Source organism: Centroberyx affinis, unplaced genomic scaffold, assembly GCF_046629955.1.
Source record: "Centroberyx affinis isolate AG114_WGS23_722 - 3 ecotype Tasmania unplaced genomic scaffold, CSIRO-AGI_Caff_v1 ptg001594l_1, whole genome shotgun sequence".
Taxonomy (NCBI): Eukaryota; Metazoa; Chordata; class Actinopteri; order Beryciformes; family Berycidae; genus Centroberyx; species Centroberyx affinis.
The window spans coordinates 64,544-76,030 of record NW_027280041.1 but is presented as its reverse complement, the minus strand read 5'-3'; the positions used below and the strand labels follow the sequence as shown (position 1 = coordinate 76,030).

General features: G+C 41.8%; 1 protein-coding gene across 2 annotated transcripts; it reads right to left on the bottom strand.

Moving 5' to 3' along the window:
* Window positions 1-2,315: 2,315 nt before the first annotated feature.
* LOC139651109 (B-type lectin plumieribetin-like) lies at window positions 2,316-3,655 on the bottom strand. Of its 2 annotated transcripts, none has more exons than XM_071527953.1 (3): window positions 3,521-3,583; window positions 3,104-3,225; window positions 2,316-2,660 (listed from the first exon to the last, which is right to left on the bottom strand). In XM_071527953.1, the coding sequence occupies exons 2-3, from the start codon at window positions 3,218-3,220 to the stop codon at window positions 2,394-2,396; spliced, it is 384 nt and encodes a 127-aa protein (XP_071384054.1). In that variant the 5' UTR covers window positions 3,221-3,225; window positions 3,521-3,583; the 3' UTR covers window positions 2,316-2,393. The 2 variants fall into 2 exon arrangements, with proteins under 2 accessions (XP_071384054.1, XP_071384055.1); XM_071527954.1 differs by having other exon boundaries at window positions 2,318-2,660; window positions 3,104-3,197; window positions 3,521-3,655.
* Between the last annotated feature and the right edge of the window lie 7,832 nt (window positions 3,656-11,487).

The following is an 11,487-nucleotide window of genomic DNA, read 5'->3' as shown; positions in this document are numbered from 1 at the left end:
GCCACAATGAAATTAGGTGTTTGATTTGATCATGACATCACCTAAAACCTTTTAAAGTCATCAAGCAGATAAAAGTTAGATCAAGCCTCTGGTTTGGTCCAGGATAAGCACTTTTTTTTTTCTTTTCCTCACCTGGAAGATCGCTTTGTAGTTGCCATCATTGCTGAGGAGGAAATCCCCCTTACGAAGTTCCTGGTCAGCGCTGATGAAGGTCCGGCTCATGATTCTGGGGACAAAACGGGGACTAAATGACTCATGGGGACTTAGGTGTCTCTTCACACTGTTATCTTCCTTTTGCTGTTGATTTCAATGGAAAGGACGGACTGTTGCTTCACTAAAGCTGCAAATGGTTTATCGAAACCTGTGTAGCAACAACAAGAGCCACAACCGTTCCTTTATTTGATTGGGTAACAAAGGGTGCCCAGTAACACAGTGGCTGTATGAGCAAAAACACATATTTCCATTGAAAATAATACAAACTAGGGTCTGAAGATTCATGATTCTGAGCATTTTCCAGTGATATAATTGAATAATTATAATAATTGAATTTTTGCTTGTTATTTTTGCACAGAATTTTGCCATTTACTTCCAAATTAAAATTAGACAACCAATACCGCACTAAGGGAACACCTTCATTTTCACATGTTGTGTCAAGCAGGTGAATATTTTTAATTTTTTTTTTAATTTTTGACACGTAGGAACTGGAATAAAATGACATCCATACTGTACATAAGTGAACCACATATTCCACATTCTGCTTCCGTGTTCTCAAGCAAAATTCACCCTACATGCTAAAGTCCCATTGAGTTGTATGAAAGACACCCTCAGGTTTGTTAGTAATAAATGCAATTATTTTGTGGAGAATTTCTCTTTAAAACTCTTAACAATAACCAAAAAGTGAAGTATCGGCAACTTTCCCGTTTCTCCAGTTTGATAGAACAGATGTATCCATAAATCGGTGAATTCATTCATTACTCTGTTTACCGATACCAATCATTTCATCAGGTATGCAACTCACCAGTTGGAGCAGGTGCTTCTGCTGACTGAGAGACAGATGTTGAATGGGCTGAAGATGTCTGGAGCGATGGAGCAGAGCAGTGATGCACAACCTGGACAACAGCTGCTTTTATTGGTGAGGGTGGTGCACTGCCTTGTGGTGACGTCATATGAAAGTCCAAAAAAGTAAAAAAAAAAAAAAAAAAAAAAAAGATTTGGCTACGTTAGGATGTGACACAGTTGAATACCTAACAGCTAAAGCAGCACATCGTTGACTAGTAATGGCACCAAGCCTTAATCACTCTAGTCTTTTAGTTTGAGATGTGGTCTGGTAACTCTGCAGCTCAGCAGAGGAGGCAGCTTGACAGCATTGTGCGCTCAGCCTCAAAAATCATTGGCTGGGAGCTCACCCCCCCCAATCTCCGACATGTATGAGACCCGCATCCAACGCAAAGGACTGAAAATTCTCAAAGACCCCGAGCACCCGGCCAACCCCCTCCTAATACCCCTCCCCCCTGGGAAGAGACTCAGAGCGATCACATCTAAAACCACCAGCTTCCTCAATAGCACTTAATGTAGGGCAACCCAGCTACTGGAAGGTTCCCTATGCTTACAGCAGCATCTTATATCAGTTGACAATGCAGTGAGGAAATAGTCTTTTTAATGCACCCGACACTTTTAATGCACTGGTCACTTTAGCCGAACACTGCACCAGATTTATCTACTAGATCTATCTATCTATCTATCTATCTATCTGTGTGTGTGTGCGTGTGTGTGTGTTTGTGCTGGTGTGTATCCTCTAAATGGTGCCTTTTGGAGAAAGTGTTGTCTATTTGTTCATATGTCCATTTCCCAGCTGTTTCACATTCTACATTCTAGAGTATATTATATATATATATTGTCTTGGCTCATTTCACATTCCAAGCTGCATTCACGAGGACAAATTGTGAATGATACTTGTGTGGCTGCCATTGCTTTGTCTGATTCAGGATTAACATATTTGCATATATCTCTTTATTTATCTTTATTTGTTTATTTGACTCATATGATCTATCTACAATATTAATTCACAATTTCTAAGTAATGAATAGCTTTACACACTGTTTTTTAACATAATGTCAACCCTGTTACTGTATGTAGCAAGAACATGGGAACATATGGGAACATATGGGATGTATGTAGTGTGTATGCAAGAATGCATGAGAGCTTACACGCTATTATTTGTTGTTTATTATCCCAGAAATTGGAGGTTTAATATCAATATGTGTGTCTATATTCAATAAGATGCGTTATACTAAAGTGTTGACACAATAATACACATAAACGCATGTACTTTAAGATAGGAGCTCTTTATTTCACTCGCAGAGCAGAACGCATCATGTGACCTGAACCTCTGACTAGTGTTTAATACCAGTTGAGTTTTCAGAGGTCCAGATTGTCTGACCGTTGTTGTCGACAACCAGGAAGCCTTGGTCAGTCAGGGTGAGCCGCATCCTGTTGTTCTCACTGTTGGTGTAGGTGCCGGTGGCCCACACTGGCCTGTCGTCTTTGGTGTACATCACCAGGTTGGTGTCCTGCTGCAGGAGGACCCGGAACGCCTCGGCAGAAACCGTGTCCGTGGTCCAGATTGGAGACCACTTGTAGACCACCAAGTTGCCGTCGTCCTGTGATTAGTGAATAAGGAGCTTGTTAATAGTGCTCTCTCTCTCTAATGAGCAAAGAGATATGGACAGAAATGCGAAAAGTGTTACAATCATCCCCGGTCTCTATTATAGTATATTATATTACAGTATTTTTTATTCGTTTTAAACACAAAATTATTTAAATCGAAATTACTTGGCTGCTGGATAGTTTGACCTTGTGAGCACACATTTGCAAGTTATGATTGCACTTAATTTTCATGTAATTTCTCACATTATTGCTAATGTTGAATATGTTTTTCCTAACCTGCCCCGCCACCTTTACATATTGGGGGGCCACAATGAAATTAGGTGTTTGATTTGATCATGACATCACCTAAAACCTTTTAAAGTCATCAAGCAGATAAAAGTTAGATCAAGCCTCTGGTTTGGTCCAGGATAAGCACTTTTTTTTTTCTTTTCCTCACCTGGAAGATGGCTTTGTAGTTCCCATCATTGCTGAGGAGGAAATCCCCCTTACGAAGTTCCTGGTCAGCGCTGATGAAGGTCCGGCTCATGATTCTGGGGACAAAATGGTATGGCATACATACTGTACATAAGTGAACCACATATTCCACATTCTGCTTCCGTGTTCTCAAGCAAAATTCACCCAACATGCCAAAGTCCCATTGAGTTGTATGAAAGACACCCTCAGGTTTGTTAGTAATAAATGCAATTATTTTGTGGAGAATTTATCTTTAAAACTCTTAACAATAACCAAAAAATGAAGTCTTGGCAACTTTTCCGTTTCTCCAGTTTGATAGAACAGATGTATCCATAAATCGGTGAATTCATTCATTACTCTGTTTACCGATACCAATCATTTCATCAGGTATGCAACTCACCAGTTGGAGCAGGTGCTTCTGCTGACTGAGAAACAGATGTTGAATGGGCTGAAGATGTCTGGAGCGATGGAGCAGAGCAGTGATGCACAACCTGGACAACAGCTGCTTTTATTGGTGAGGGCAGTGCACTGCCTTCTGGTGACGTCATATGAAAGTCCAAAAAAGTTAAAAAAAAAAAGACAAAAAAAAAATTTAGGCTACATGGCTATATTAGGATGTGACAGTTAACAGCTGAAGCAGCACATTGTTGACTAGTAATGGCATCAAGCTTTAATCACTCTAATCTTCTAATTTGAGATCATGTTTTACCATAATATTAAACAGAATATTAAATAGTAATAGTACATAGTAAATGCAATTATAATCATCATTTGTGATCACATATTGTTGGAGTGTAATTCTTATTTATTGAAATAACACTGTTGTGGTTATTGCATAGTCAAGTAGGTCCTGTGATCTGATCCTATTACTACATGTAGGGAACTTGAGTAGCCTGTGTTTAACTTGAGTGAATAGCCTATAGTGTAGCAATTGTTACTCCATGATTTCTCACAGTATGTCTTTGTCCTAGTGATCTTGCTTCAAGGACAAGTGGTCAGGTGATGCTCCTGTTTGTTTCACTGTATAAATTGTCTGCCCTACCTCATACTACTGCTGATTTCCTCAACAGTAGTATGTATTACATACATCTCACTCGTCAAAATACTCAAAATCAACTGTCATATTGTTTATTATACGCAAAGTTGCTGTTCCCTCTAGAAAACACTGGATTCAAATTGCCTGCTTGGAACTTTCAGAGTTACATGACTGCCATCATCATCCATTGCAGCACCACCTCCACCTACACCTGTGTCCCTGCCAGCACTAAGGGAAGTTGTTGTGATGACAGAAGAATTAAAGATTTATGTCTTATCGGATCAGTGGCAAGCATCAGCAGAAGAGCAGGTGTCTCCAGCTGCTGACCCTCAGCCACAAGGAGCAGCAGTGATGACACATCAGTATGAGGTTGCAGACTCTTGGGAAACAACGAATGTGTATTACATGAACTTTGGCACAGGTCTCAGTAAGAAAGTAATGAGTGAGAAGAAGAAGCTTGACTTGGGGCTGCTGAGCAGCTCTGAGAAAGAGGAAGCAATACTTGAGTTTAGCAAGCTCCAGGGATTGCAGAAGAGGAAGCTGGCTGACTTTAAGGTCATAATTCTGAGATTCAGAGAATAAATTCAAAATTCAGAGAAAAAAGTCAGAATGACTTTATTCTCAGAATTCTGACTTTATTCTTAGAACTCAAAAAATTCTTTCACATGCGGCCCTAATCCTCTTCTGTACAATCGCACTGAGTGGAAAAGACCTATATTGAAAGTGTAGTGCTAAATGCTGTCTAGGGTGCCAAGGGGGGTAACATAACCTAAGTCCAGGAGAAAGGGAGCAAAACAGGGATAAAGTGAACGGCTCGTTCAGTAGGTCAAGGAAGCTTTAAAAGGCTTCAGGGTGGCCAAGGCCAAAATAATAAACAAAATGCCCAAACTGCCTAGATACAAAAGTAGCTAAACTGGGTTAAACAAAAAGTACAATTCTAAACTCCCAGACTGACCAAAACAGGAAAAAGGGGGGAGTAAAACAAATGGCAGCACACCCTTACAGAGCTTCCACAATATGAGCCAGCAAAGAAAGAAACAGTTTACACACACAGACAGACAGACACACACACACACAGACAGCAACACACCCCAAACCATGGCATAGGCCGTAACACCCCCTCCCAGAAGAAGAACAAACATACAGTTGGAATAATTGTCTAAAAATACAGTAGGCTACACAATATATAACACAAGGTTACAATAAACATTACACTATTTACAGTTGGTACAGACCCTTTCAAACCTCTTTTGCATTTGTAATGCCCCCGGCAGCCTTTCTTGCAGCCACAACTCAAGAGTTCAATGATGGACTGGCTTGCCTGTGGAAGAGTTGACCATAATGGTCTCCAATCGCTTGGGTCCATCCAACCCCAGTCTGTTGGAGATGGCATATTTGGTGCCACCTCAAGTGCTTGTCCCCAACAGTGTCCTCCTTGGTACGCTGCACCAGTGCATCCTTAGTTGGGGGGATTTGCTCCATTCCTCTTCCTTTCTTTGTGAACAACTCAAGACGAGCTTGATCGATGTTGAGTTGGCTGCTGGTGCGATGGTAGAGGAGAATTGTGAAGCGCTCCACAATGGACATGACCACCTCTGGAATGCTTTTTGGAAACTTTGACAGAGCCATGAAGGCCTCTGTTGCCATGTCATGCAAATGCAGATACTGTGTCACAGCCAGTGAAGGCATGGAACACAGGAAGGGCCTTGGATTTGTCAGGACTTCATAGCAGTCCCATACAACATCCACTCTGTTGGCCCTTTCACGTTTCTCTTTGATATAAGGTATGAAGACAGGTGTAAGTTATGACACAGAAGACTTAAACATTAAACATTTTCTTCAGGGCCTGTTAAGAATTTGATAGCGAGGGGAAGGTTGGAAAGCAGCTCATGATTTCTTACTATCTTTGGTGTTTTATAGATTAGGGTTCCCTCTGTCCGGTTACTGTGGACTTGGGGAATTCAACAAAGATTCATTGGAAGATTCACACCTAAGTCAAGTGACACAGTGCACAAATCCAAAGTGTATATAACTAAACTTTGAATGGCCTACTTCTGTCCAGGCCAAAGCCACTGTGTCTATTCTGGTAGTGGTAGTGAAAATGAAACATGTAAGTTAGTAGGTCCTCTTCCCTCTGCCACTGAGATTTACAGGAGAGGAAGTCTTTCATAGAGGAACTAGGAACTACTAACTACTCACTATTCCAGACTCTACATCGCCCGTCAGACCTGTGATGGGAACCTAGAAAACTTCTTCAAACAAGAAAATCAGGCCTACCCTCCATCACCCTCCCTTCATGGTGGACTACGCTTGGGAAACAAGGCTGAAAACAGTATAAGCAGTGCCCCAGACAGTGAGGTCCAAATACTAGATGGGTCAACAGTCATCAACATGCTGAAACCAGGCGTAGCTAAAACCTTCAATGACTTTTCCAGCAAGATCTTCATACCTTATATCAAAGAGAAACTTGAAAGGGCCAATAGAGTGGATGTTGTATGGGACTGCTATGAAGTTAACAGCTGAGTTAACAAGAGTGGATGGAAAAAAACAAGATACCAACCAACTGGAAAGGCTTCCTGAGAGTGGATGAATACAAAACAGAGCTCTTTCACTTTCTGGCCAGGAACCTTGTGGAAATGTCGACTACCAAACAAGTTGTTTCCATTTGCGGACTCAATGTTCTATCATCTCACCAACAAGAAACAGATCAGATTGTCCTTTGCACGCATGAAGAGGCAGATACAAGAATGCTACTCCATGTGGTGAATGCTGCAAGAAAAGGATTTAAAAAGATCACCCTGCGCACTGTGGACATAGATGTTGTGGTCCTAGCCATTGCACATGTGTCAGAGCTGGACATTGAGTAGCTGGCATTTGGGACTGGCAAGAACTTCAGATACATACCTGCCCATGAGATTGTCAAGTCTCTGGGTCCTGACAAATCCAAGGCCCTTCCCGTGTTCCATGCCTTCACTGGCTGTGACACAGTACACACTTTTCTGTGTTATGTGTGGTTCAGGAGATATGATGCAAAATACGTAATTCAGTTATGGCGGAAGTAAAATGGCTGCCATTAGGCATTTTTGCGTTCAGGGCCCCAAACTGTACAAGTGTACCAAGTTTCATGCTTTTATGAAAAAGTGAACATTTCACCTCAAATTTGGCACATATCACCTGGACTACAGGACAAAGCATCAGCCACGACGTTGTCGATCCCTCTCTTGTATCGAATTTCTAGGTTGTAACCTTGCGCTAGCAGTGCCCAGCACATCAGCCGGTGGTTGTACATCCGGGCCAGGAACACCAACGGGTTGTGATCACCCACGTAGAAGTGTTGCAGAGCAAGGAGCATAGCGAGGGTCTCCTTCTCGATGGTAGAATTCCCAAGCTGGTGATGCTTGAACTTGGCTGAGTAGTAGCACACAGGATGGCTGGTCATCTGCGCCGTCCTGCAGCAACACAGTGCTAGCTCCAGAAGCACTCGCATCCACCTCCATCTTGAATGGCCGGGAGAAGTCTGGGGCGGCCAACACAAGAGCACTGCAGAGGAGAGACTTGGCACAGTGGAAAGCATGCTGACATTCACTATCCCATACAAAAAGCTTTTTTGGGCTACACAGCTGGGTTAAAGGGGCCACCACCACAGAGAAATTCCTGCAAAAACACCTATATTAGCTGGCCATCCCTAGGAAGCGCTGGAGCTCACGCCTGGTAGTGGGCACAGGGTATGCAAGAATGGCAGCTACCTTGGCATTCACGGGGCGCACCTGCCCGCGGCCAACTTGCTTTCCCAGATAGGTAACCACAGCCTTGCCAAACTCGCACTTTGCAATATTCCTAATTCTGCCAACCGATCAAAGACAGTCATTAAGGTAGCCATATGCTCAGACCAACAAGTAGAGTACACAACTACATCATCTAGGTAGACGTTACAGCTGGGGACACCACTGAGCACAGTGTTCATTAGCCGCAGGAAAATGGCTGGTGCGTTACGCATCCAAAACGCCATCACTGTGTACTGTAGGAAGTGGTCAGGAGTGACCAAAGCAGATATGTCGGATGCTTGGGGAGTGAGAGGGACCTGCCAGTAACCTTTCAGTAAGTCTAGTTTGGTGATAAAAGTAGCTGAACCAATGTTGTCGATGCAGTCCTCCATGTAGCTTTCGAAAACGTTCATACGTGCACGCTCCATTACGTTTTTGGTCTTTGGTGTGTTACCTCGCTATTGTAGCTTCTCTCCCTTATCAATATAGTGTGCCAGCATTGCTGTCACACTGTATTGATATTGAGATGGATTGTTCTCAATCCAACAGAGTCTCCCGGTTTGAAAACGAAAGTGAAACTTGCCAGCGACGAGCAACGGTATTTGTAATTAGTAACAGTCTTCTGCTGCCCCACAAACTTTAATGGTAGGTAATGTTATTGCCATATGGTATTTAAGTAAAGTTAGTGGAATTACATAATTTAACCGATAATCGTGTTGCAGTGCTTCAGTGCATAGAATTGAATTGAATTAAACAGGTGCGCCGTGGGTCTGGATCTGTGCTTTTTTTTTTATTCCAGGACACATACACAGTAATTTAAATGTTAGTATAAATGTTTCATGTAATCCTAGTGGTATGACAAACTATTCTAGATCAGTTATGTTATATGATATAAAATGTTGTAGTGAGTTTAGATTGGGAAATGCAGTTTGTACTGTTGGTTTGGTAGAACTACATTTGTAGTTAAGTCATTGGTTTAATACTTGCGTTGTATGTTGATAATGTCAATGAGGGATGTTTAGGCCTATATACAGTGAGCCATAGTCATTATGCACCACTTGGCATACATATAGTGAGTTATAATAGCCATTAGGCATCTAGGCCTATATGTGAACCATAACCATTGATTGATCACACCAGTAGGTATAATTTATGATCCGATGTGTGTGTTCTTCTATTCCCAAATTGGTGACAATATGAAACCTATTTACTCCTGCTTGTTGAAAAAGCATGTTAATGCATGCATCTATAAATGTTATATGCAACTCTATGGACTACTGTGGTGTCTCTCTGATGTTATCAATGCACATATTACAAATTTGTGCTCATGGTTGACTAATCCGTGGGTACAGACTTCCACATTAATTATTTTTGCCAGTTGACCCATGGGAGGCTCTGTATTCATCCAACATCAGTAAGGTTTATTTTATATATACTTTGTTGTGTCCATTGTTTATTTTATACATTATTCAGTTATGTTCCTATCCTTTTTGTGCACAAAAACAGTTAACATAAGTAGGAAACAAGAATTCTATCTATCTGTTTATCTATCTATCTATTGATAGTGGCTTTCAATGGAGAGTTTCAGTGTCCCATGTCCTAAATGCTGTTTCACAGGCTTTTCCACCTTGACAAGAATAAAATTCTGGGATAAACTCTGAATACTTGTAATTTTATGATGTGGTCAAATTTAAAGATATTGAGTATTAGCACACAATATCAGCTCTTGGCTGATTCAGTCTGCTTGTACTCTAGTGTGTCAATCAAGTGTCTGTCTCCAGCCTCCCTCCTGGCTGTGGATCTTATTGTATATGGCGGCAGGGTCAGGCCTGTCTCATGTTTATTCCATAAGGTGTGTGCCATAACCGCCCCACCCTCCCACCAGCCCACAGGTCACAGCGGTACCGCTCTCTTCATCACCATATGCTGACACATCTGCTCTATAGGAGACATCGCTTCCCATTATTTCCTGAGGAGTCAGTCAAGGCGGGACATGAGCGGGGCTTCGTCGCGGTCATGGCTATCCGAGACCTCATGTCGATACACTGCGGTGTTTAACATCTGTCATAGTTACACCTCGCTGCCAAGGAACTGTATACATCGGTACTTTCAGACACCCACACACTGTGAAAGCGCATCTGCTCAATGCAGTCATATTAAAGGGTACCTTACCTGATGGTGGACTGCGATTCCTCCATGAAAGATGCCATACTGTACATTTGAAAACCTTGTTAAAGCTGCTCTAGGCAACATTTTAATGTAAAAAATACAGTTGTCTCATCAGCAAAACTTGAAAGCAAACAGTGGTGAGCAGCGCCCTGTCCAGAGAAACCTGGACTCACCAACATTAGATCTTTCCCTGCATTCAAGTGATGTTGCAACACGGTTTCGTGAAATAGTCACAAAAATGTAATCTATTGATTTGTATACATGGACACGATTTTGCCATTTTTTTCCACCACGACCTAAATTATGTTCCTCCACCACGAATTTGAAAACATAAGTTTTGGCAAATAAAACTACTTGTGTTACAGTTATGGTTAGGCAATTTAAACGTGGCTTACGGTTGAAATGTACTTTGAACACGCTGGGAATCGAACCCTGGTCGCCGGCATTGAAGGCAAACGTATACGCCCATCCACCACCGTTTTATTTCAATATCACACTACTTCCTGAGTCCCGACTGACAGGAAAAAAAACGTGTTGCAGGCACAAAAGATACTTCCAATTGAAATACAGTAGTTTGAAAGTCATGCTGAGTGTCACGAAAAAAATGTCCATGTACACGAATCAATAGATTAAATTTCGTGACTATTTCACAAACTGCCGTGAGACCGGGTTGGATGTTGGGTCGTAAATTAGAGAACTTTCCTCAACTGTTTACACACATCGCCAGCCTTCTAGGCTAACGTTAGCGATAGCCTAGCTAGCAAGCAGGCTTCGGCTATTTCAGGGGATTACGAATGTAAATACCACAGGAAAAATAAATAAATTTGGACTTGTGGTTCAATTTCGGCTTTATTGTGTAAAATTTGTTACATTCACTTACAACGCTCTGTTCAGCCATGTTGGAAAGGGTGATTGTGTCACAACTCGGCCAATTGGTGCTGTAAACAAGAGTGTGCAGTTTACTGGCCACACCTGACAGGATTTCTGGGTAGTGAAGTTCAAATTTTTCAAACAGTTACTTGGTGCTGACATTTGGAGCCGCCAAAGTGCAAAGTTGCCTGATGGAGCCTAAAGGGAAAAAAAAGCATAACATCCAACACAGCTCTCTCTCTCTCTTACCTCTACCTAAAATAATGACACGATAGCAAGCATTTTGGAATTCTTTTTTACTAAAAAAAAAGATCAAAATAAAGATGTACAATTGAAACCAAAATAAGACGCCATATTTCATTTGAGCTTTGAAGACGAAGTATGGCAGGACAAAAAGGCATGGCCTGAAATATTTCAGCTGGTTTCTCCACTCCAAGCAAAAAAACTCCTTGTCCCACCATAGTATGTCTAAGGGAATGGACCGGATGAAAATGGGGAAGAAATAAAAACATTTAGACCAGCGATGCC

Coding starts and splice junctions, on each gene's coding strand:
- LOC139651109 (XM_071527953.1), bottom strand. CDS start 3,220: ATGCCATACCATTTTGTCCCCAGAATCATGAGCCGGACCTTCATCAGC. Junction 2,661..3,103: donor ACTACAAAGCCATCTTCCAG/GTGAGGAAAAGA, acceptor CACTAATCACAG/GACGACGGCAACTTGGTGGT.